This window comes from Heteronotia binoei, chromosome 3 (genome assembly GCF_032191835.1).
Source record: "Heteronotia binoei isolate CCM8104 ecotype False Entrance Well chromosome 3, APGP_CSIRO_Hbin_v1, whole genome shotgun sequence".
Classification (NCBI taxonomy): Eukaryota; Metazoa; Chordata; class Lepidosauria; order Squamata; family Gekkonidae; genus Heteronotia; species Heteronotia binoei.
The window spans coordinates 88,229,617-88,256,621 of NC_083225.1; the positions used below are offsets into that span (position 1 = coordinate 88,229,617).

The following is a 27,005-nucleotide window of genomic DNA, read 5'->3' on the forward strand; positions in this document are numbered from 1 at the left end:
TGGGCTTATCGAAAAGGGCATCTCCTAATCTATAAGATCCTATGGTTTAATTTGATTTTGGTGAGATCAACTTAAGAGCCTATTTTGGTAGTGGAGAAATAGTAATGTCTGATCCCAAGCCGGCACCAAAACAGACACGCACAAGGACTGGTTTACTTGAGGAAAGTATAATGCCTAAAATACAAGATCAATTGGATGCTATGGAGGCAAGATCGGTCAAAGTGATGAAAGATCTAATAATGGACAATAAGAAGCAATTAATTAAAGAACCAAAAAAAGATACTGAAACAAATGAAGATGTGGTGAAGACAGAAATTAAAAAAGAAATTGAGGATCTCAGAAAGGATTCACAAGCAACATTAAATAAAGTACATGTGGTTGAAAATAAGGTGAAGGATCAAGTTTCCATGATTAATAAATTGCAGGAGAAAGTAGTTCTACAAGACTGTAAATTAATGGAAAACCAGATACGTCTGAGAGGAGTACCTGAGAATGAAGGAGATGACTTAAAGACATATATAATAAGCACTATTGCTGAGTTTTTGGAAATAGAACCTGATGAATCTAGTTATCTTTATGATTACATATACAGGGTCAATTCATCGTTTGCCAAGAAAAACAAACTACCAAGAGATGTGGTAGTAAAATTTATTTCAAGAGACATGGTGAGAAAGATCTTAAGAAAACAATTTGAAAAAACATTGGAAATTGATGGAAGCTGAGTAAGAATCATGAAAGAGCTGCCAAGAAAGATTATAAATGACAGAAGGTTGTACAAAAAATTAACTGGCAAGCTGCGGGAGAATGAAGTGTGATACAGATGGATACTGCCTGAAGGTCTAAGTTTTGAATATGGAGGAAAGAGGATTACAATTACAGGAAATGTACAGGAAATGAAATTTTTTGAAGAAAATGAGGGATTTGGGGATACAGAATAAAAGAAGAATCGTTATGGATTACAAATTAATATCTTGGAACGTAAATGGACTAAATTCACCGCAAAAAAGAAAAGCTACATTTCATTGGATCAAGAAACAAAAATGTAATATAATTTGCTTACAATAAGTACATATTAAACAATTGGATTACAAATTTTTATGGAATAAACAATTGGGTAAGGAATTTTTTCCCTTGGCTAAGGAGAAAAAAAGGGGAGTGATTTTTTATGTTAAACAGGAATTGGATCCAAAATTGATTTTTAAGGACAATGAAGGGAGATATTTAGCTGTGGAAGTGACAATGAATGATAAAAAGACATTGTTGTTGGGATTGTATGCCCCAAATGGGGCGAAAGACTTCTTCTTTAAAGATATTGTGCAACAATTAGACCAAGTGACTTATGAACAAATAATGGTAATGGGAGATTTTAATGGAACAATCATTAATGATTTTGACAGATCAGGGAAAAAAATAAGGAGGGGAAGTTACCAAAGTCATTTTATGATTTAGTGAAACAAGAAAATTTGGATGATATATGGAGAAAATTTAATCCTAAAGTGCGTGACTACACCTTTTTTTCAGCTAGGCATAACTCTTTCTCAAGAATCGATATGTTATGGATGACAGAAGATCTTGGACTTATGACGAAAAAAATAAGAGATTCTTCCTAAAGTTGGGACTGATCACAATCCATTGATGTGGTTGGCAAAGTGTGTAAAAAAGAATAAATGAAGATTACTGAGACAGTGGTGTCTCTAGAAAAAGAAACTAAAGCCTTCTTCCAAATAAATGAAAAGGAGGACATTCAATTTCAAAACTGTGTGGGACGTGTACAAAGCAGTAATGAGAGGTATTTTAATTACAATGAATAATAAAGATAAAAGGGCCAAAGAGAAACAAATGTTGGATATTCAAAAAGAGATTGGGGTTAAAAATGAAGGTATAAGCTTCTTGATTAAGGGTTCTAGCGTCAAGATGAATAGAGAAGATACACGTATCCAAGGAACCAGAATAAAGGATGTGGAATATAAGACGTTGGCATTTGCAGATGATTTGGTTTTTATTTTGGAACAACCCATTTCTTCGATATCTTTTTTGAAGCAAAGGTTGTCAGAATTTGGAGAAATTTCGGGGTTTAAATTGAATGTTGCTAAGACAAAAATTCTGGCGAAAAATATGGAGAAAGCTCGAATTGAAATATTAGAACAGCTTTCAGGTTTCAAGTATGAAAAGAAGATAAAATATCTTGGAATTCAGCTGACAAATGATCTTAAGACCTTATACAGAGATAACTACGAGAAAATTTTGAAAGAAATACGTAATGACCTGATTATCTGGAAGGACCTTCAGATTTCATTTTTAGGTAGAATCGCTACAATAAAAATGAACATCCTCCCACGGATTTTATTCCTTTTTCAAACAATTCCAATTACTTTGCCTAGATCCTTTTTCCAACAACTCAATTCTATGATCAAGACTTTTATTTGGCAAGCCAAGAAGCCCAGAATAAAACTGAAAGTACTTCAAGATAGTAAATTAAGAGGTGGCCTGGCTCTCCCAGACTGGAACCTGTATTATAAGGCGTCTTGCATTGCATGGTTGAGAGCCTGGCGTAAGTTGGATAATAAGAGATTAATGATTCTAGAGGGTGCCGGACTGGGAGAAGGATGGCATAACTATATGTGGTACCGAACTCCTGTAAAAACGGGTCGCTTTTTCAGACATGAAATAAGAAAATCCTTGTTCAAGATTTGGGATGAAATCAAAATGCAATATACTTATACTCCAAAGTGGCTATCTCCAATAGAGGCCTTGAATCACCCCAATCTATATGACTGGGATAATCCACAAGACTATGCATATTTATTAAATAATCAGAATGAGTTGATCGAGGAAGAAATTTCTAAGCTAAATTGGTGGCTTCAGTGCCAAGTTAAATCAAGATTCCAGAAAGATAAAGAAAAAGGTTTCTCCAGTAAACTTATTGAATTAGATCTTATCTTGGACTCTAAGCATAAGATAATTTCTAAAGTATACGATTGGTTACTACAGATCAAAATGCAAGATGAAGTTGTAAAAGAAACATGGATCCGTTGGTTAAAAGACTTTGGCTACAACATAGATATCGAAGAATGGGAAAAACTGTGGAAACGGAACGTTAAACTAATAAGACCAGCAGATCTTAAAGAAAATTTATATAAAATGGTACATAGATGGTACCTTACTCCAGATAGACTGGCAAAAATATACCCCACATATTCAAACAAATGTTGGAAGTGTCAAGGAGCTAAAGGATCGCTATTTCATATATGGTGGCAATGTAATCGAGCGAGAAAATATTGGTCGCAAGTTAATATTTGGATTCAAAAAATCTTAAAGGTACAACTTAACCATGTTCCAGAACTGTATCTGTTAGGTATCTGTAGACAAAACCTCCCTATACCAAAATTGAAGCTGGTATTATATATAGTCACTATCGCTAGGATTTTGTATGCTAAATACTGGAAGACGAACAATATTCCTAATAGGGAGGAATTTATTAACAAGTTGTTAGATACCGCCGAATCTGATTTAATGTCCACAAGATTAAGAGATGGTAATTTGCAAAAATGTCAGGAGGAATGGGAACCCGTGTATAATTGGGCAAAAAGCAGAGGTTTTGATTTGGAGCAATAAAAACTTATTCGTAGTTTTATCCTTTCCATCTCCCAGTGTGTGGGTGTGGGCAAATGTGTTGTATTATTGTTATTTGTGGTTTGATTGTGTGTTGATATATGTCTATGTTTTTACTTTTCTTGTTTCTTTTTGTCGTGTTTATTTCTTGTCATGTATATCTATCTCTCTTTTACAATAAAAAAAAACATTTAAAAAAAATGAAGGTATAAGACAGGAGCAAACAGAATTGGAAAAAATGCTGTTGGGCGATAACGAAAGTTGATTTCAAGGATTGACAAATTACTACTGAAGTGGTCTACAGAAGATGAAGTAGTTAAACCTCAAATGATAAAATGGGCAATCAATTTCATCAAAGAAATACAAATGGAATCTTGTGAGTATTTATGGAAGAACTCTATGAAGATATCGACATGTTATAACATGAAAGAAAACTGTTTTAAAATGCTGTATAGATGGTATATGACACCTAAGAAACTGGCAAAAATGAATAATCAGGTGTCAGACAGATGTTGGAAATGTAAAAAACATGAAGGATCTTTCTACCATATGTGGTGGACTTGTGAAAAAGCAAAACTATTTTGGCAAATGATTCAGAAAGAAATGTCAAAAAAATTAGGTTATGACATCAAGAGGTCTCCAGACTCTTTTTTGTTGGGATTACAAATGGAAAGTTTTCCGAAACAAGATAGAACGATGGTGCGGTATCTGCTTTCAGCTGGAAGGACATTGTATGTGCAGTTATGGGAGCAAGATAAAATACCAGGAAAGTGGGATTGGATTTTAAAAGTTATGTCATGGAGTGAAATGGACAAACTTACAGGAATCTTAAAAGACTATGATTTGGAGAAGTTCAGAAAGGAATGGGAAAAATTTCAAAATTACATTGAAAAACAATGGAAAGTAAGGGGACATTTAGTGATTTTTGATAAAAGCTGAAATTTTTCTTTTGAAAAATGAAGATGAACTTACAGAGTTAACTTTTATTATTTTTTGTTTTTATTTCTTCCGTATTGTTATAAGGTTTTAAAATGGAGATTCTTGATTTGTTAAGTTACCTTGTTTTCTTTTAATTTTAAGTAAACATCGGTGAGGGTCAAGAAAAGGGGAGAGGAGGAGAAGGGGGGGAAAGCAATGTATTGTTTTTATTCTGTATTATTTTTAATTTTTATTAAAGATTACTATAAGAATATATTGCAAATTAATAAAATTATTTTAAACAAGATCAACCCCCTTGCTGTAAACCTGTTGTAATTTGGCCCAGACCTGTTGTCATCTGCTCACATGATTAATATTATGCTTTAAATCAGACAACTGGATGTCAGTGAGCAGACGTGGAGATATCACCATTTGTTTGTCTTACAACTTGTTTCATGGAGTTTTTATGCTTTTATTGTGATATTGTACTGTATTATGTTGTAACCCACCCTGAGTCTGCCTTGGCGGGATGAGTAGGATACAAATCTCATCAAATAAATAAATAATCTTAAAAATTCAGACTGAACAACTTCCAGTTTTCAGTAATCCCTATGTAAACAGATTTTGCCCTGAAAAATTTTCAATGCATGAGGTATATGGGAGCCTCCTTTTGTGTGGAAAAACCTTAAGGTTGCTAGCACTGATCTTTTAGCAGAAAACTGAGCAGCCCATGTAGCAGAGGATTGAAAAGTAGCACCTAGAAAGCTGAACACTTTAACTTGGCCAATCTTGTGACTGTCAATCTGCCATCTATGTCTACTATATCTTTTGGCAAACACAAGTACACCTCTGGGTTACACCTCTGAGGATGCCAGTCACAGTTGCTGGCGAAACGTCAGATCTCACAATGCCAAGACCACGGCCACACAGCCCGGAAAATCTACAAGTATTTTCATTTTAGAAATATTAAGTGTTCCTCATTACAATATCCTCTACCTCAGTATATGACAGGATGGTGTATCATCTGCATGAAAGAGTGTGGCGACTGGTCTATTTGCAACTGTTAGTGAATGGAAATCTGGGTTTAACAGAGTCTGCACCATGGAGTTGATAGAAATGTTAAATAATAAAGGAGCAAGGATGCATCCTTGTCTCACTCTTTTCTTGACTGGGATCTTACAAGACAGGTGCCCATTTGGATTGCATTTCACTGTCAGGTAGTTATTCTCATGTAATGAATATATAAGAGCAGGTAGCGATGATCTATTATAGAGGCTTCTATTTTTGACCAAAGCCTATTATGTGAAATGCTGTCAAAGGCCATTTTTAAAGTCTACAAAGGCTACATATAGGGTCCCTTGTAGTCTGGCAGTGTATTTTTCCATAGATGGCATGTAATCAAGCATTGGTCCATTGTGGAGTGCCCACTTCTGAATCCTGCTTGCTCATTTGCCAGAATGTTCTCCTTGTCAATCCAGTCCCAAAGTTTCCAGTATAAATGTCTGGCATATAGCTTACTCACCACACTTAAGAGACTGACTGGATAGTAATTTGAGGGCTCAGATGTCACACCTTTTTTATATACTGGAATAATAACCTCCAAGTACCAGTCACTAGGGATCTTAGAAGTTTAGTCAACGTAAGTAAAAAGGGCTGCAAAGACTGGGGCCCAACCTAATATTTGATAAAAGAGTAGTACACCGCTTCATCCTGTGCTACCATATCACATATATATTCAATCTCTGCAATCTGAGAGACATGAAAAACAAAAATTGAACATAAGAACAAAAGGAAGAGGAAAATTCCATAATAAACAAAAGAAAGCATATTTGGACAGAGAGACTAATAGAATCACAGTAAAAAGGCAGACTTCCCAGTATGTTTGGATATTTACAATACTGAAAATACTTCACTCTTTAATGGTATATTATAATCAAACACAGAGAAAAGGGTGGCCAGTGGTAGCTCTCCAGATGTTTTTTTGCCTACAACTCCCATCAGCCCCAGCCGTTGGCCACCCCTGACAGAATATTAACTGTAGCCTTTGTAAAAAATTAGAACGTTCTCAGGCTTTTTTATGCTGTATGTTTGGAATGAGTGGAATGTTTTGTAAAACAAGCTTTTCCACATTCAAAAAAGAAAATATTCATAGTTGTTTGTTTTTTCAGTACTCCCCAGAAGTATTTTCAAGCTATACATTTTAAGTGTAAAAACCCTTGCCTTAAAAAGCATTTTATTCATTTTAAAAGAGAAAATATTTCATAGGAGTTTTTTTATATATATATTTCATAGTTTTCATAGGAGTGCTCCCCCAAATTCTCACATTTTTCTGTTGGAAAACTGAAAAGTTCAGGAGGAAAACATACACACACAAGTTTTTCAGTCTCATCCCACCCACCACCCAGCCTTCACATCTTTAGTTGAGACAGATTCTCCTCCACTCTGGTAATGAGCATGCTTCAAAAAAAGGCTTGAAGCAATTCAGCATCACATTCAGCCTTATAAAATAAGCATAAGCTGATACTTCTTTGGTCTTAATGCCTCAGCCCTAAAAACACACTGTATTGACTTGGAATGTATTATATTTAGGATCAGTGTTACAAAAACAAATAGGCAAAGAGAAACTAATTTATCTCTCACTATGGTTAGAAAGAGAACTTCAGAAAAACAGTGGAGTTAAGCCTCAGTGGGCATTAGTTCTCTATATCAAAGTTTCGTTAGAAAGTTAATCACAACTGAAGATACATCCTAGAGCAGGGGTTACCAACTCTTTCTTTAATAATAGCTACTTCTGAGAAACTAAAATATAAAAATATCCCAAACTACTCACCTCCAACCCCAATATGTTACCAAATTTTCTTCTTTCCTAGAACCAGAACATGGACTAGGAAGAGAACCAGAAGCAAAGCAACACAGAGAAAAAAACTATGAAATAACTCCCCGCCCCCCCCAACCCCCCCCCCCCTTAAAAGTCCTTTTGCAATCCTTTCCCAAGTTCTTCTAGGGGGCACAAAAGCTACTCTGCAGCAGCTGGAGAGCTACCACCAGTGCAAGAGCTATCTGTTGGGGGGCCCTATTCTGGCAACATAGAACCAGGCTTAAGTTTCGCCATGGATGAAGTTACACAAACTGTTTTTGGAGATAACTTTAAAACATATGTAACCACTTTAAATGAAGCATATAATTAACTAATTAATTAATTTAAATGAAACAATAATTATGTTTTCAATGGCCACTGAATACACACCAGGTAAAAGCTACTTAAAATTATTTAACATTAACTGCTACTGAAACCAAAATAATGCCATGACTCTCACATACAGAAAGCACTGCAGAAGGTGTGCATGCACATAAAAGTTTATACCGAGAACGAAACTTTGGTCTTAAAGGTGCCACTGGACCCAAACTTTGTTCTGCTCCTTCAGACCAGCATAGCCTTGACCAGTTCCGCAGGGCCTGCAAGACCGCCCTTTTCAGACAAGCCTACACTGATATCAACTGCTGAGTTGCTTGGAATAAAGAGCCGCCATCCATAATACGATTATGGAACCATTTAAACTGGCAGAACCAGCACCAAAATAATTTTATTGCTGCCAGATACATTTAAAGCAATTTGAATTATGTATTTAATTTAATTGACTGGTTTTTATGTTTAAAAATTTTTAATTGTTAAATTTAAAGTTTTATCTATCTATGTTAATTGTTTTAAATGTTGTTAGCCGCCCTGAGCCGCCTAGGCGGGGAGGGCGGGATAGAAATAAAATTTATTATTATTATTATAGCTACTCACCTAAACAAAGCACTTCATTTACTGATGCTCTTTTAACACCACCTCTCTCTCATTTAGTGATGGTCATTTAGTAATGCTCCTGCCTATCTTTGGCTTCCTTGAAAACACCACTTAAATCCACTATAATATATTTATAAACCCAAACTTGAGAGAACACTGTGCACTGGCAGCATGGGAAAAGACAAAAGTTTGATAGCTGCTGTCACAGAAGCCCAGATACAAAGAAAACAGCTCCGTGTTCAGGATATAACTTGTGCCACAACTTAAACAAGTCCTAGAATCTGTTGTAAGCTTTAAAAATGAACCGTAAATCATGTAAAGGGATAAGTACAAAAAGCTTAGAAAGCATGTGCATACTAAACACTATTTTGTGCCTAGAGACTTTATTACCTTTTTGTCTGCCCTGAACCTATTTCCCCAACCGTTTCAACAGGCAACCCTGAGTTCTAATATTACAGGAGAGGGAGAAAAAGCTCTCTTTATGCATTTTCTCCACTCCATTCATAATTTTATGAACCTCTATCATGACTTCCCTTAGCCATCTTTCTTCTACAGAGAAAAGTTCCAGTCTCCAGTTTTTCCTCACAGGAAACCCCCTAAGGATCTCAGTTGCTCTCTGCAGTATCCTTTCTGCAATACAGTGACCAGAACTGTACACAATATTCCAAATGGGCCCAGATCATTTAGGGACAGTAAGTTCAGATGCGTTAGGGCATTTCGTTATTTTTCCTTTCACCCCTTTTACTGTTTTATGCATCTTGTTTTTTATATTGCACTGACCTTTAAATAAACCCCTTTTTTCTGTTGTTCACTCTGCCTGGTCCTTATGTCTATTATTTGCCCTTAGCTAAGGGATGCCTGGAAGGGCTTGGGAGGGTACTCTGGGCCTTCTCAAGGGGAACCTTTAATCCAGAGTGGTGGCAGCAATTGGTAATACCTCTGAGTTGTGACATGGTGGCAGAGGTGGGATGGACTAGTTTTGGACCCTGGTGAGGCAGAGTGCCATTTGGCCTTGATAAAATATTTTTTTTGCTCTGCTGGCTTAAGGAAGTCACGTTTTCTGAAGCTGCTGGCAAGACCAAGTAAGGTCTGGTAAAGGTGGTGAAAGGGGGTTTTGTTTATTTTCTAGCTCTCGAGTCACCTGGATAATTAGGCTAGATAGTTAGCGCATGCTCCTCCAGTCTGGGAAAGAGAAGCCAGAGGACACATGTCCCTAGAACAAAGAACCAACCACAGGCTATTGGTCTGATGTCTGAGGAGAAAACACTAGACAAAGAGATGGCATTCCCGAGTGAAGAGGTCTTGCATCTCCAACTGCAGATTAAGCAGGCAGACCTTGAGAAGGCCAGCCTTGAACTGGAATTAAAGGAGAAAGAGCTGCAAAAGCAAGAGAACACAGCCAAGATAGAATTAGAGAAAGAAAGGATGCTGAGAGAGGAGAGAGAGATTGCAGCTAAGATGGAGCTGGAAAAAATGAAGCTGGCACGTGAGATTAAACTTGCAAAAATTGGAAAAGGGCTGCTTCCTCCAGATGCTGCTGTACAAGGGGATAGATGGAAGTACCCCTTATACAAGGAAGGAGAGGACATTGAGGCATTCCTGAAAAACTTTGAGCAAGTTTGCATGGACTACAAGCTTCCCCCAGAAGTGTATATGGAGAAGTTGAGACCTCAGCTAAATGGAATTCTGGCTTCAATGTCTGGGCAGATGGAAGGTGAAGAGAGGTCAGACTACAAGCTGTTTAAACAGAGAGTGCGTGAGAGGGTGGGGTTCTCCAAAGAAGGAGCCCGCAAGAGGTTCAAGGAAGCGAAATCTGAACCCAAGGAGTTCTACCTGCAGTTAATGTTTAGGCTGGGGAAGGCCTATGACCTATGACTTGAAGTAGCTGATGCTAAGACTCTAGATGATATAAAGGCTTTGATTTGCATTGATCAGTTCTTGACTCTCATATCTGAGCACATTATATGCCCGCTGATTGACAAGAGCCCTTCCACCATCAAAGAAGCTGGAGAGTGGGCAGAATGCCTGGCTGAAGCATATGGAGGGTGGAGACCCAGCACAAGTCGTGATTGGCACCCAAAGGAAAGCCCAAAGCTCTCTCCTGACCACAGGGCTGAGGAGCAGTCTGAAGGGAAGGAAGAACTGTCCCAGCAACAGCCTCCTAGTTTTACAGGTGATGGTGTGAAGCTGCCAACAGGAGATTTGATGATACCCTGCTGTAATTCCTGCAACAAGTTGGGGCATATCCAGAGTCAGTGCCTGAAGTCTACCACAACTGTGGCATTCCACATGATGCCAGCAGGCCCTGGACCAACATCTTCTGAACCGGACTCTGAGTGTATTCCTCAGCAACATTGTAAGGAAGTGACTGTGGATGGCAAGACACTGCTTCCCTTTTGACCTCTGTCCATTTTTCTCTTGTGGACCCAAAGTATTTCCTCTCAGGTGAAGGACAGAAGGTGCTGCGCATCCATGAAGTTGAAGGAGTTACCCTCCCAGTAGCCAGGATACCTATTCAGTATGAGGGTTGGACTGGAACATGGAAGGTTGCTGTGTATAAAAACAAACCTGTGGCTATGTTTATAGGGGAGGATTTGGCTGAGCATGTACTTTGACGGCAGAAGAAAACAAATGAGTCTGAACGCTCTCCCAAAGTAGTCTGTAAAGGCAAGAGAAGAACAGATCTTCACAGGGACAGGGTTCTAAGGAACCAGAACAAATGAGAAAACTGTTTGTTGGTGGCCTGAGTTTTGATACTACTGATGACAGTTTGAGCGAACACTATGAAACCTGGGACACACTCACTTTGTGGTAGTGAGAGATCCGCAGACAAAACGTTCCTGTGGGTTTGGGTTTGTGACCTATTCCTGCCAGGAGGAGGCAAATGCTGCACTGGCAGCTGCACCACATAAGGTGGATGGTCAGGTGGTGGGACTACAGAAAGTAGTTCCTAGGGAAGGTTCTGTGAAGCCTGGTGCCCACTTGACAAGCGGGAGAAGATGCAAACTGCTACTGCAAAGAAATCATGGATGCAGTTCAGGCCGCTTCATGGGTTGTGGAAATTGTGGAGGGAGGTGGATATAGACAGCCAAACTCACCAACCTTAAGCTCCTGAAACAGAGCCTGTAATGACTAATTTCTACCCTGTGTGTTATTGGGTTCCACTATTTATCTGTATATATTAATGTTTTACAATTTGTTTTCTGGAACAACCCACCTTTGGGTAGACCTGGGGATGGGAATCTAGCTTGATTTGGTCTAGCGGGAGAGTGTCATGATCCTGGGCCTAGGAGACCTGCAGGCCCTAGGGAAGCCTGCTTAGGGGTTACTGGAAAAAGCCTACATTTCCCAGGATCCCTCCTATCCCTCTGATTGGGTGGCCATGTTTTGGAGGGAAAATGGCCCAGAGAAGGGTGGGGCCTGGGAAGAGAAGATAAAAGGACCAAGCCCAGGAAGGGGGTGTTATTTTCCTAGGAGGCAGAGCTGAGGAAGAGCTGCTGCCAGGAAGAAACCCTTGCCCTGTGAGGAAGGGTGAGTAGGCCCAGATCTGACTGATAGTTTAGGAACAGTAAGTTCAGACGTGTTAGGACATTTTTTACCAGTGCAGCACACTGGGGAGGTCTGTGCATATATGTGTGGATGTCAGAGAAAGAATGCACCATCATTAAATCTCCTTTTGTGTGGTTCCCCGCTCAGCAAAGCTACTTTCCATCCACAGCTACAAATAAAGACTAACTGATAAACTTGTCTCCCTTAATTACCAAGAATTAATAAACTAGGCAACAGAATTGCCAATTGAAAGATATGCCAATACTATAGAACACCTATCCTGAAAACATGAGAGGCATTCTCCTTCAGCCTCACTTTCTTAATGACCATCAAGTCACAACTTAAGAACTTCTTTCATTTAACCCACATACTCCTGGGGTCCCTGCTTCATTAGAAACAGATCAGTTCTGTTAACAGCATGCTCTCCTCTGGTGTAAGGAACTTTACCCTATACAGGTGCTCTTCTGCTAGTGGAATAACACATCTGTGGAAGACTCCTTGTGACACAGAAAAGCACCCTGATTTAGCAGAAAAGTTACACAGCATCTGAGGTGCACTAAGAAAACTGGGGCATGCATGAAAACTACAAAAAAGTGCAGGACAAGCCATATAGAGAAAACACTGTACTGCCCAGGGCTTCATTTGTGTTAGGGCTCAACGGGCATAAATGCAGGGATCTGTTTTCATTTCAGGTGTGAGGCCTTGAATATGAGGAAGAATACCTTAAATACTGAACAACTTTTCTTCAATACTGAACAACTTTTCAGTATTCTTCAATACATTTTCTTCAATACTGAACAACTCCAGCTTATCCATCTTCCATTTCCTCTTCTTCCAATTAAGTCTCCAGGATTACAGGGCATACAACATGATAGTGGCCTGAGCCTCAGTATCCTTTTTTTAGAAATTAAGCACACTAAATCCAACCTCACTATTATAATGTATAATTCTTCTACACAAGAATACCTATTGCTGGTTCCTCACCCACTGTCTAGCAGCTTCTGTCATGTCTACCACCCATTGCTTCCCAAAAGACAAGCTCTCATTCTTTTCCCCTACCAGGAGTGTGTACATAGCAGAACTCAGACCAGTAATCTGTTCCAACAACACAAATAAATCACTCTTTTCTTTCCACAAAATGTCCATATCACATCTTCATGCATACCACATTCCTTAAATTAACAACCCAGCTCTTCCTATATCAGATAACCTTTGGTGCAAGAACTTGGTGAACAGTGCCACCCAAAACCAAAGTGTAATAATAATAATAATTATTATTATAATAATACTTTTTATTTGTATCCTGCCCTCCCCGCCAGGGCAGGCTCAGGGCGGCTCACAGCATACGAATATAAAATACAATAAAACCATACATAGTAATTACGGTTACAATTATAAAATCATCATTAAGTCATAAACAACTTACATTAAAATTAACATTGTGGTGCTATAACTTAGGTCTTTAATAAAATTTAGTGGCTAAAACATGTCCAGCGAGACTTTCTTGACTCGGTATTAGGTGAAGGCTATTTTGAAGAGGTAGGTCTTACAGGCCCTGCGGAATTGGTCTAAACATCGCAGGGCCCATACCTCCTCAACATTACCAAGGAGAAGGTAACTTTTACATAGAAATAATCTGAGTACTAATTTCTATTATCAGACAGTTGGTATTGTATGTAATCTATGAATACATATTCGTTGCACAAATATTTTGCAGCTATGAAAATTGATTGAATACAGAAACTTAGCATCAGTCTGTCCCAGCATATGACAGCTGAATAGTACTACTCGATACATAAATGTCAATCTATCAGTATTAAGAAAAACTCCAGCATAGTTAAATATTTGTAAATCCATTATATACTGTTCAAATAGGAACAGTCTGAAATTGAGCAGCCCAGTATTAAAAGGCCAAATGTTTAATATTAAATTATAATCTATTATCCATTCATCTACTTAAAGTTATGTTAATGTTTGCAAGACATTTGTTACAAACAGTACATCTTACCTGAGCATGCCAAATTAAAAAATAATCATACTTTTCTTCATATTTTATAAAACAAAACTGGTAACTGATCAAACCATTGTCAAATAGAAATAAACTACTTGCAGTTCTGACAAACTACCATAATTATATCCCTCTTTTTTTCCTCTAATGGTGATAAAGCAGTTTAAAACAGCACAATAAGGCCAATTTTGAAGAAAAATACAACAGGCTTTCGAAAGAGGTTCTGAGCAACTGCCCCCCTTGTTGTCTTCTCACCCACCAAAGTGAAGGCATTCAGTCCCCCTGCACCTCAAGGGGAGCTGATCTCTACATTCTGGAGAGCAGTTGTAATTCTGAGTGTTCTCCAGCCCTCATCTGGAAACTGGCAACAGTGGTTCCCCAGGAGGAAATGGCTGGTTTGGAGAGTGGAATCTATGACACTGTACCTGTCTGAGGTCCTACTCCTTTTCAAATCCTACCGTCTCCAGGCTCCACCCCTTAAATCTCAAGGAATTTCCCAACCTGGGGTTGGCAACTACTAAATCACACTGACTGTCATGGGGGGCTGTTGCTGAACAGAAGCATACAGCCAGGCCTAAAGTCCTGCCAGTCAGGTGGCATCAAGTCACCCAGAGAGTGCTGCCAGGCCTAAGGCAGCCAACTCCAGGTGGAGCCTGAAGATCTCCTGGGATCACAATTGAACTCCAGACAACAGATCTCTCTCCCCATCCTGGAAAAAATAACTGCTTTGGAAGGTGGAGTCTATGGCATTCTATTCAGCTGAAGGTAGTAACATTGGTTGCCTAGCAACAGTCTCTGGCTAGCAGCTTCCCCAGTGGGGAAGAGGGAGGGAGGAAGTGACAGGGAAGAGGCAGCTTCCATGACCTCTGAGGAAATGCTTTGTGAGGCCGCAGTAGAGCAGCAGCTCTTTCTGAGGCCAGTTGATGGAGAGGATAAGCATCTGAGATGTGTCTGTCTCTGTGGTAAGACTGTTTTGGCAGTTTGTTCAGTGTTCCTGGGCCTACAGTACACAGGGAATAGGGGAGTCAGCCAATGGGAACCCAGTGGTGGTGACTGATACTTGATGGCCAATTATTTGTTGAGTGCATGGAATACACCCATAACCCAATGGAAGAGCTCCATTTGGCTACCATTGTGGGCAGGGGGGGCGGAGAGGAAGAGATGATTTCCCCCTACTTCATTTTATTCTATCACCATTCTGTGAGATTGGGTAGTCTGTCTCAGATCACTCTAAGTACTATACCACCTGGTTCTACAACCATAGAACAACTGAAAAAACTGTACACACAACGTTGTACAAATTAAAATGAGCTCAAAACCTACAATCTGTAAATTATGAGCAACTCATGAAAGCATATCTTCTCCCAGCTTTCCCAGTCCCATAACACCTCACTACAATCCCTGCTGGGAAAAAAGATACCAGGACTGGAGGCTGCAGTGAGGAGGGAATTTATATAGGTTTTTATCTCGCTCTTCTCCACAAGCAGGGCTCAGAGCAGCTTACAACATATATAAATACAATTTAATTTTTAAAAAAACATTATACAATAAAAATCAGTTCAATATAACATAATGCAAAAAGCGAGATGGCTCCAATGTGGCTAAATTACTCATAAGTTCCCACTGTATGTGAGTTCTGATAGTTTACTAATGTAATGAGTGGCAAACTCCACCCCCTCCCCCCAAACGAACAACATAAAAGCCATGCCTGCAAACAGCACTGGCAGATGGAACAGGTGGGTGGAGCAGGGGAACCATTTTAATTTGGTATCCACTGCCTCAACCAAAGGTCCAGTGGAACATCTCTGTTTTACAGGCTCTGTGGAACTGTAACAAGTCCCACAGGACCCTGATTTCACTTGGAGACTGTTCTACCAGGCTGAAGCCAGAGCCAAAAAGGCTCTGGTTGAGGCTAAGTGGATATCTCTTGGACCAGGGATCACCAGTACGTGTAGATTTTAAAAACACAAGGCCCTTTGGGGTGACACAGTGGGAGAGACAGTCCTGCAGATATGCTGGTCCCAGACTGCACCAAGCTTTAAAGATTAATACCATAACCTGAGCTTGATCCAGTACTCAACTGGAAGCCAATGCAGCTGGTGGACTGATTGTATATGTACTCATAGAGGCCACTTCTCCCCGTTCTACTACCAGGAGAGTTGTGAGAAAGGCAAATTCACTCAGTTTCCCTTCCTTGATGCAGCTCCCCACACACTATGTGGATTTTTGGCCAAAGAAGATCCATAACCTCACACAATGCCTTTTTACAAATCTTACAGATGGCTGCTTCTCTAAGTGCAGGATTCACCCCAAAGTACCAAAACAGCATCAGATCTGTCAATCTTTTCTCCATACCTTATAAAACAAAGTTGTTAACTGATCAAGTGCTGCTGAATAGAAGTAAACAATTGCCAGATCTGACAGAATTGACCATCATGAAATCTTCTTTTAACCTATCACCCAATGAGACAAGTAAGTTTCTGCTAGAACTACATCTGTAAATCCCCAGCAACCCGCAGTTTTGCATTCATTACAGGTAGTATTCCAGAAAGTATTCAGAAGTGACTGCATTACAGAATAAGAAACTATGATTAGGTTCTTGATAATTAGCAAAAAGGGGCATTATGTAACTTCATTATAAACACTACAGAGACTTTGCCCACAGCAACGCATACTTAAGTCAAGTCAATGGAATTTAAGCACACGTAATTGTGAACTGAACTATAACCATTATGCCTTTCGTAAAATAGGGTTCTCAAAACGTGCCTTCTTAAACACGATATTCAGTGCACAGATATTAACTCTAACTCATACCCCCCTGCCCCCGTCAAATTCCTACACATATAAGAAGCTAGGTTAAAACACAGCTTAGACATTTCAGGGGTTGCTTATCATTGTACAAATGTGTAATCGACTATCTAGGGCAGGGGTGTCAAACATCCGGCCCAGGGACCGAATCAGGCCCCCAGAGGGCTCCTATCAGGCCTGCATACAACTGGCTGTCATCGTTGACGCAATCAGAAATCAGAAAAGCAACAAGACTCCAGGTCCAGATGGACTTCCAATTGAATTTTTCAGAGCTTTTGAAGATCAATTATTGCTGCCCTTTAAGAGAGTACTTGAGAATGTTTATAATACAGGTGAGACTCCGGATTCTTGGAAAGAAGCATTAATTACACTTATTCATAAAGAAGGCACCGACTCATCGGAAATTAAAAATTACAGACCAATTTCTCTTTTGAACAGTGATTATAAGATCTACGCCGCAATATTAGCGAATCGGTTGAAGAAAGTAATTCCTGATTTAATCCATGAAGATCAAACTGGGTTTGTTCCTGGACGATTAATGAACCAGAATGTGAGATTACTCCTGAATGTGATCGAATATTATAGAGACCACCCAGATAAAGAATTTGCGGCTATCTTTGTAGATGCTGAAAAAGCCTTCGATAATGTTAATTGGAACTTCATTAAGACGACATTGGTGGCGACTGGATGCGGCGAAAAGTACTGTAGGATGGTTGAAGCGGTTTATTCGAAGCAAAGAGCAAAGGTGAGCTTTAATGGAATAATTTCTGATCCAATAGAGATTGAACAAGGTACTAGACAAGGATGTCCGCTATCCCCTCTACTTTTTATTTTGACATTGGAACCGCTGATTAAGAAGATCAGGGAAGATGTGCAAATCCAAGGAACCAGAATCAACAATATAGAATTTAAGACCTTGGCGTTCGCAGATGATTTAGTATTTATTTTGGAACAACCAACCTCTTCGATTGTATCTCTGAAGCAACGGTTAAAAGAATTTGGAGCAGTATCTGGATTTAAATTAAACGTTTTTAAGACAAAAATTTTAACCAAAAACATGGAGAAAACTCAGATTGAATTATTAGAGCAACTTTCAGGATTTAAGTATGAGAAGAAAACAAAGTATTTAGGAATTCAGATCACGAGTGATTTAAAGACTTTATACAGAGACAATTACGAAAAGTTGTTGAAAGAAATTTCTAAAGATCTAACGAACTGGAAAGACATTCAAATTTCGTTTTTAGGCAGGATTGCTACGATAAAAATGAACATTCTCCCGAGAATTCTGTTCTTGTTTCAAACAATTCCAATTACTTTACCAAAATCCTTCTTTCAACAACTTAATTCTATGATTACGACATTTCTTTGGCAAGGCAAGAAGGCCAGAATAAAATTGAAAGTATTACAAGATACTAAACTCAGAGGGGGACTAGCCCTCCCAGATTGGAGTCTGTACTATAAAGCTTGTTGTATTGCATGGTTGAGAACTTGGTGCAAACTAGATAACAAGAGATTGTTGACCATTGAGGGAGCTGGACTGGGAGAAGGCTGGCACAACTACCTGTGGTATCATACTCCCATAAAAACTGGTCGCTTCCTTCGACATGAAATAAGAAGATCCCTATACAAGACGTGGAATGAAATCAAAATACAATATACTTATACTCCCAAGTGGCTATCTCCGATAGAGGCTCTGACTCATCCAAATTTGTACAATTGGGACAACCCACAAGATTATGCTTTCCTATTAAATGATCAAAATGAACTGGTTGAGGAAGAACTGACTAAACTGAGTTGGTGGCTTCAGTGTCAACTTAAATCAAGATTCCGAAAAGATAAGGAAAAAGGTTTTACAAAAACACCAATTGAACTAGATCTAATTTTAGAGTCTAAACAGAAAATAATCACTAAAGTGTATGACTGGTTATTGCAAATTAAAATGCAGGATGAAGTTGTAAAAGAAGCATGGATCCGTTGGTTGAAGGACTTTGGCCATAATATAGACTTGGAAGAATGGGATAAACTATGGAAACAGAACCTTAAATTAATGAAACCAGCAGATTTTAAAGAAAATTTATACAAAATGGTATATAGATGGTACCTTACTCCAGACAGGTTGGCCAAAATTTATTCCACATATTCCGACAAATGTTGGAAGTGTCGAGAAACTAAAGGGTCTTTGTTTCATATATGGTGGCAATGTAAACATGCTAAAAAATATTGGACACAAGTTAACATTTGGGCCCAAAAGATCCTAAAAATACAAATCAACCATGTGCCGGAACTGTATCTCTTAAATATTTGCAGACAAAACCTGCCTATGACTAAGTTGAAACTGTTATTATATATAGTTACAACAGCCAGAATATTGTATGCCAAGTACTGGAAAAAGGACAAAATTCCTAATAGAGATGAATTTATTAGCAAGCTGTTAGATGCTGCAGAATCTGATTTAATGTCCACAAGATTAAGAAATGGTAACTTGCAAAAATGTCAGGAGGAATGGGACCCTTTTTATAAATGGGTTAAAAGTAAAGGTTTCGTTTTGGAGTAACTATGATTCTTTTCTGCTATTTTATCCTCTCCGCCTCCCAGTGTATGATTGGGTATTGTCCTTGATGTGAGAGGTAGATCATGAATGTATAGTGTGTAGTACTGAGATGTGTAGTATGTAGATAGGTTGTAACTTGTTTGAATGATTGTATTGGGTTTGTTTTATGTTTTTGTTTGTTTATGTTTTCCTTTGTTATGTGCTATCTTTTCTCAATAAAAACTTTCTTTAAAAAAAAAAGAAAGAAAGAAATTCAGAAGCCTATGCTTGAGTGTTTATGCAGAAACCGAAAAGAAAGCCTCTCTCTTCAAAGTTAAAAGACCTTGTTAAATAGCAGAAACAATTACTTGTTGGCAACAAATTATCTGGTGTTTGTGTGAATACAAAGTTACCTCAACTTCATTATCTGTTTCTCTCATATATCCTACAGCTGATTCCACCTGCCCTTTTATCCTCTAAATAAAACATTGTTTATTTTGAACTTTCAAAAGCCTCTCATGTACCATTTCAAAAGCAAGAATATACAAAAATGATCTTGTCTATTCCCCCAGTTCCCTGGACTGAGCCAGCATTAAAAAAAAAAAAAGTACATGTATATGTGTGTGTAAATACACACTATATATATAAACAAGCAAATAAGAAAACAGATAATGTGGCTGGCTGCTCAGCAAGGCAGAACAGAAAATTCTGCGTGTGAGGTAGGAAAGAGGGTGAGATTGTCATACAAGCCAATTTCAAAGAGTTTTTATTTCCCACACTGAGGTTAACATGAAGCATTTCTGCAAATCTCGCCCATTTCTAAGTGATAAATGTCAGCCAACAAACACCTCAGTAGGTAGAGTTCACTTTCATAGAGAAGGATATTATCACCTTCCAAGTAGCACATACTTTAAAATATATAGAACAAAGTTTGAGCCCAGTGGCATCTTTAAGACCAAAGTTTAATTATGGGTATAAGCTTTCACGTGCATTCACACTTCATGAAAACATTGGAACAGTTTTCCTCAAGCCTTACATTTAAGTAGCAAGAGGGTAATGGGTGGGTTAGTTGTCAGGAAGGTCTAGTTAGAGTCATGATGAATAAGTAACTAGGCAATAAGTATAGCTGAGATTGGATTAATGCAGTTGTGACTTGTGAATGTCAGCAAATTAGCATACAAATACAAGAGTTAATAAACAGAAGTGAGAAAGTTCAACAGACTCAAACTTTTCTATTGCTTCAAACAAACACGGTTACCCACTTGAATTTATAAAACATATAATGGAAGCAATGTTCTCTCTAAACTGAGTTAGGGTGAGCTCGCTCACATTTTTTTAGCCTCTGGCTAACACATTTTTGTCTTAGCTCAGGAAGGATAACCCCAGATGAAACTAATGTATGCAGTAGCCAAATCGCTTGTGCACAACTTTAATGCCAGCAGTTCATGAAGTAGAATTTTTGCTCACAAGACTCCACAGCTTAGAGGGAGTATTGAATGGAAATAGTCTTAAAATCCCAAATGAACGGGATTTAAAGTACACCATGAATTAACATAGACTACTTTTCCCCCAGATCCCATCAATTTTGCCTGCCCACAAATGTGAAGACATAAATATCACTTTATCTACCTGCACACTTTAAAAAATAGAGCAAGCTAACAATGCAATCCTATGCAAAATTACTCTAACCCAATGAAATCAATGGCCAAATCTGCCCAATATTGCACTACATGTCTATTTTGTCATCATTTGCCTTGAAATATCTCATGTCTTACTTTACAGCTTATCAAAAAGCTATGCTATGTATCACAAAGTATATTCATGATGGCTGGCTTGGAGAAGTGATTTAAAGAGACAAATGTCCTCTCCAAGCCAACCAATGGGGTGGTGAGGGCTCAGAGAGCCGCACAGTATGTGTGAAAGTATCACATGTTGCTCCTGAGCCACAGTTTGGCTACCCCTGCCCTAGGGAAATGCCCTCTATTCTCTTTCTCCCATACCACTTCCATTGAAATCATATACCCCAAAGCTGTTGACAATCCCCGTAAGAAAAATGACACAAGTACCTTCAACTACCTTTCCAAGATTCTTCACACACACACACATCTTGGGTACAGCAGGAACACATTTCAATATCTACTACAGACTTTTTAAAAAACAAACAGAACAAATTAACTTGATCCTTTTTAAAAATTAACTTTTAAAAAGTTTTTTTAAAAAAATTAACAAAGCCCATGCACAAATATAGTTGTCATAATAATTTTAGTCATTTTATATACCCAGGCTTATAATGGGGTATTAAGTTGCAAATATCTTTTGGGGGTAAGAGGGTCATTTAGGGTTTTATCTTCCTTCTTTTAAATTTTTATACTTTTAATTATGAATATAAGTCTCCTTGAGCCTAAAAGAAAGGTGGGTTATAAACATGCTTATTAATAAATGGTGGGTAGCATTGCAAAAAACAAAAAATCCTTTGGACATCTGAACATATAAATCTACTCAGCACATCACTTACTCAAACTAGAAATATCCCACAATCTTACAAAACACTGCACGGGAATAAGCACTGTTTATACAAAAGTTATCCTACTATTAAGGCACTAGCAAGGTTTGGGGGGGGGGGGGTTTAACTATGAGAACACCATCCTAAACTATTCCAGTATAAATGAAGTTGTTTAATGTTGGAGACTTAAACAAATAGGGAACCTGAGAGACTCATGGGGGGATCCCATCTCTCCCATCACTAAGTGTGGTGCAATTCCAATCCCTTCCAACCTCTATGACTGGTGGCAGTGTCTGGGAGCCTCTAGAAGGCCCAAGTGCCTACTGACCCAAACCTGGAGTGGCTCCCAATGAGCATCACCACAAAATCATACTAAGTGCATTGTCTGCATGTGTACATATGCTTATGAGGTAAATAATACTTTCCCCCTACATATTATTTTAAAATTTTCAGATTTTTCTGTAAATCTGGTGAGTCCCCCACATTTGGAGGAAAATCTGTTTAGTGATAGTGTGGCCCCAATCCACAATTTAGATATCCACAGATGGGGGCCACATGCTGCTATCGGATACATAGATACAAACACAAAGGCTCTTCTAAAGAACCTCCTACAAGTGGAAGAAAGTCAGGATCACTTGTTTGCCTAGAGGGAAAGACACAGCTTAGTTGCAGTTTCCAAAGACACCCAACATTACTATAGGGAGAGGTTCCCAAGTCCAGAAACATAAGGAAGTCTATGTCTTTGGCTAAGCCAAAAGCACACAGCTCCCAAGAGCCTGCTTTGGATGAGCTCAGACCTAGTCAGTTAGCAACTTTGTTTTCTCCCTATCTCACAGATGACACTTTGTATTTTATGCCTAATTTTCAAGGGAGGGGGGAGCTGAGTGCCCCAAAACATCAGTGGGCACCATGGCACCTCAGAAAACACACTAGAGATCACTGCAATATGGTCCACAGTGGTTAATGTCTAGAATCATGTATTAGTTGCCATTTCTGTGCAAGCCTGAAAGTCCACCTATGCAGAACTGTCCCAAACAGCTCTACGATGCTTTGGGGCATTTTTTTTTAAAGACTGGGGATGATGCAGTAAACTAGAAAAGTTTTATTTCTGGACTCAGAAGAGGAACAGGTGGATCCCAGACTAAGACAAATGTCAGATTTCATTCAGTAAAACTTTACATGATGAATTGTTTAGCCAACTGCACAGTTAACTCTGGTGCTTAAGTATAACCTTGTAAAATGTAAAAAACTCTTGTAATTTAGATTGCATAAGTACTGCTTTCTCCTCCTTTAAGGAAAAGGGGACTTTATAAACAAAATCAATATGCATATTTTCCAGATTACCCTTTGAATAAACATATTTGAGCTGATCTAGTTAAAAGAAATGAAAATCTTTTTTCAGACCCATCATCATCCCAGTAATTTTTACCAGTACCTCATAAGACAGACTTCCTTAAAATAACATTCTTTCCACAGTAAACAGCAAATCAGTCTTAACCAGAAAAAAATGTTTAAACTTTAAATGTTTAAACACTAAAGTTGGGGCCCAAATTATTTCAGCATATCAAACTAAACCACATAGTAGCAAAATACATACACAGCATTCAAAAGCCTTTGGATTTCTCCATGGGCCTGAATCAACAAAGAAAAAAGCTCATCTGTACCCATCAACAGAGCCCCAATCACTGATTATAAAGATTATTACTGCAAGGATCAACATAGACTCTTACTACAAGTAATCTAATATGCTTATAGTTACAGTTTTAAGAAATTTTCCCAGAAAAGCATTAAATCATTATCATTCATTCTGCACCTATCTGTCAAAACACTAGAAGAAACAGGTTTAGTTTCTGCTGAGCAACTGAGCAGAACAAAATCTACAATTTTTTCCTAAGTACATTAAAAGGCCAGAAACAATTTTAAAAACTAAACTAGTTTAAGTGTGTAAAGTCATATCTAAGTAGTCCAGCTCCCATTATCCCCTCCAATCTACCCAACTGCAACAACACTACGAACATCTGCCTTGGTTTTGCCACCTGTGTGCCCCAGAATGCAATTTCCTGACTCCACTCCCTGCTATCCTTCTAGCCATTTACCATTTCTATGACAAATCACTAGAGTCACTTTACGTAGGAGCTGTACACTGGTATATGCATCAGGAAGGGAAATAAGGAGCTGACACTCATCACACCACTAATAACATCCGATCTGTGCTAGCAACACTTGCACATTTGCATTATCTTCTGAAGTGCTTAAATCATTTCATGAACATTATCTCAGCTGCAATGACAACCCTGTGAGACAGGCCAGTATCCCTATAGTATAAAACAGGGTAAGAGAAACTGGCTTGTCTAAGGCTACCTAGTGAGATCATTGGGGTTAGTATTTAATTGAGGTTTCATTCTGGGACTTTAAACTCATGGTCTTAGTACCGAACATGCACAATTTTTCAATACAATAAATGAGAACTTCAGGAAGCACAGCATCAGCCCAGTTTTCTAAATGTTTTTGTTTGCATAGTATGAATTGTAAAATGCTAAGGGCAAACTTGGAGGAAGAGACCAGTAATTGTATACATTCATTGCAAAAATTAAATAAATCACTACATTTTACATGGCTTAATGATGTGGTATATAATTATGTGCATGCACACACAGAAAATTTCAGATCTAGGAAACTGAGACACAGCTTTATCGTGGTGCTATTAAAATGTCTGCATACATACAATGGGCAAAGTCAAGTTAAATAACTACCAGAGTCACTTGACTTTGAAGTCACTTGCAACATAAACAACCATATGTGTCCAAATATTTCACTTTTTATTTCAAGAATTACATGTATTAAACGAATATGACAAACGCATGCTACATTGCTTTTCTTGCACAAAAGCAAACTAAAACAGTGACAAAAGTATACTGGTATTCTTATAAGAATTGGTCAGCAATGTAAATCCACCTAATTCACTACCTATATGTATCCGCAGAAAACATAAAGCTACTATTTCCTCTAGAATACTCCGTCCCCACTTTGTTTTTGTTCATTACCAGTAGTCAGGAAAGAAAAGAAAGTAAACTGACAAAATCTGTGTCAACAACAGGCCATCCACAGAAATAAATAAGCTGTTTTTACTTCTTTTAATTGTGGTAACTTCATTTCTTTATATTAAAATACTACACAAGCCATACATTTGAGCTGCCATTTCCAAACAACCTATTAAACTGATCACAACCCAGCCCCTCAAAAAAGTGCCCAGTTAGCAGCCTTGGCAACTTGAGTTTAATATAGGCTTTTGAACATCGATTTAAAGCTGTTGCATAATAAGCCATGCAAGGCCAAAATCTTCCACACTCTTTCTCATTATTCCAAGTGGGAGGAGAAAGATCTACAGAGAAACCAAGCATTACCTGAGTGTCACTTACATTGCCGTTAACGAGATGGTTATTATGCAGTAGAGCACAGGTAGGCACCTGGCGCACAAACATACAGACATCACAGAGCAGCGGAGATATGGAGGAAAGCGCCTCCCCCGTCCCTTCCTTGTCTGCCTTCCTGGTAGGCAAGTGGTCACATAGATCCGCGCCAGCGTTCCAGTAAGGAGGCAACCAGGTTAGAGGCAACCATCCAACTAAGCAGGGTCTAATCATGGTGACCGGAGCAGGGGGAGGAGAGAGACCGTATCAGGTCACTCCTCCTATCGTGTGAAAGCGCGTGGGCGCTACTGCGAATTCACTTATCGTGTCACTTAGCCCCAGCGCCATGGAGCGGGTCCTTCTCCTCCCTTCCTCAGACAGACACGGCGGCGGCGGCGGCAGCTCAGGTGGGAGCCGAGCATCTCTCCCCCCTCCCGTTGGGGAGGAGGCTTTGCAGCTGGCTGCTACTCCGGCCGCCTCCACCCCTCCCTTCCATCTGCCTCCCCCAACTTACTTGCCGATCACCTCGCAGAGCTCATACACATCCTCGAAGAGCACGTCGTCGTCGGCCATGGTCCAGCTAAGGGGGAATTAGCCACACAGGCGGGCGAGGCGGGCGCGGGCACGATCCCCTCCGCGCTTCCCGCACTACGCGCCGCCACCACCACCACGATAGTCACCACCACGCTAAATCCCTGTCGCTTTACACACCACAGACACAATACGCCCGGGAGATTCTAGTAGCCACGCCGGGAATCCCTCCAGCTGCTGCCGCTCCTTGTTCCTTCCTTCTGCGGGCCTCAGCCTCCACCCGCGTGTCTCCGGCGCTCTGGATCCTGCTGCCGCCGCCAGGTCCTCACCTTTCTCCACACCCTCCGTCGTGCCCCCCGCCTTTTCCCCCTACGACCCGAGCCTAATCCCAGCAGGCAACGGCTAACGAGGTGGAGCAGGGACCATGGAAGGGCTGGATACGGATGGAAACCGGCGAAAGACAGAGCCGCCTCATTCACTCCCCTCCCCCACTTGTGCACACTCGCACACGGAGGGGCCAGAACGAGAGCGCGCAGAGGGAAAGAGGGGGGGGCAAAGGCAGAGAGTCGGGCGCGGCGCCGAACACGAGCCAGCAACGGCAGCGTTAAGCCGTTTAATGGAGGGCGGGTGCGCGCCGCCGTAGCTGCCGACACCTTTCTAGCCAGTCACGCAACCGCCCAGAGCCGGAGCGAGCGCACTCCGTCAGAGCGCGCGCGCAGTCTCCCCTTTCCCTTTCTCTCAATCCCCCGCCCCTCCCAATAGGACAAGCCGCTGCCAGAGCCGCGCGCACAGCCACGCCTACAAACCCCTAAAGGGGCGCACAGAAGTCTCTGTGCGCAGGCGTAGATTTGTTTACGTCATAGAAAGGTGAAAGGAAAGCGGGGGGGGGGGAGTGGAAGAAAAGCGCGCTTTCCTGCGAGTGGGGCAGCCGTTTCATTGTAGTAGCTGGATAGACAGTGATACGAATTCGTGTATGAACAGATCATACAGCAAGGTTTGAAAGCTCGGCGGAGAGGCAACGGAGATCCCCTGTATAGAAATTTAGAATGGTCTGGTTTAGCTTTTTCCCGCCAACGGTTGCGTCTATACTGAAGAACCTGGTTGATTATTCCAGAAGTTGGTATGGGAAATGTATTGCAGCCTGACATTCCTCCTTGACGAAGAGTCATGGCGCTTCTTCTACCTGCTATTTTATTAGCAGACCCTTAGGTTTTTTTCAAACTTATCTTTGGTGAAGTAGAGGAAGTAGCAGTTCCAAAAAGATAGGCTTGAAGCGTTGAGCATCAAAGCTTAATGAATAAATAGTGGATACAGATTCAGGTGGGCAGCTGTATTGGCCTGAAGCA

At 39.7% G+C, this 27,005-nt stretch overlaps 1 protein-coding gene across 20 annotated transcripts in view; it reads right to left on the reverse strand.

The window, feature by feature from the left end:
• The window catches only part of CASK (calcium/calmodulin dependent serine protein kinase), a 382,103-nt gene extending 355,733 nt beyond the window's left edge, over positions 1–26,370 (reverse strand). For 3 of the 20 annotated variants that reach the window (XM_060234164.1, XM_060234158.1, XM_060234148.1), the window contains exon 1: positions 25,643–26,370. In XM_060234164.1, coding sequence (XP_060090147.1) covers positions 25,643–25,701 — 59 coding nt within the window. In that variant the 5' untranslated portion in view covers positions 25,702–26,370. Of the gene's footprint in view, positions 1–25,137; positions 25,305–25,642 lie in introns of those variants that run through there. The other 17 variants (XM_060234166.1, XM_060234153.1, XM_060234154.1 and 14 more) reach the window with 9 other exon arrangements.
• Positions 26,371–27,005: the final 635 nt, after the last annotated feature.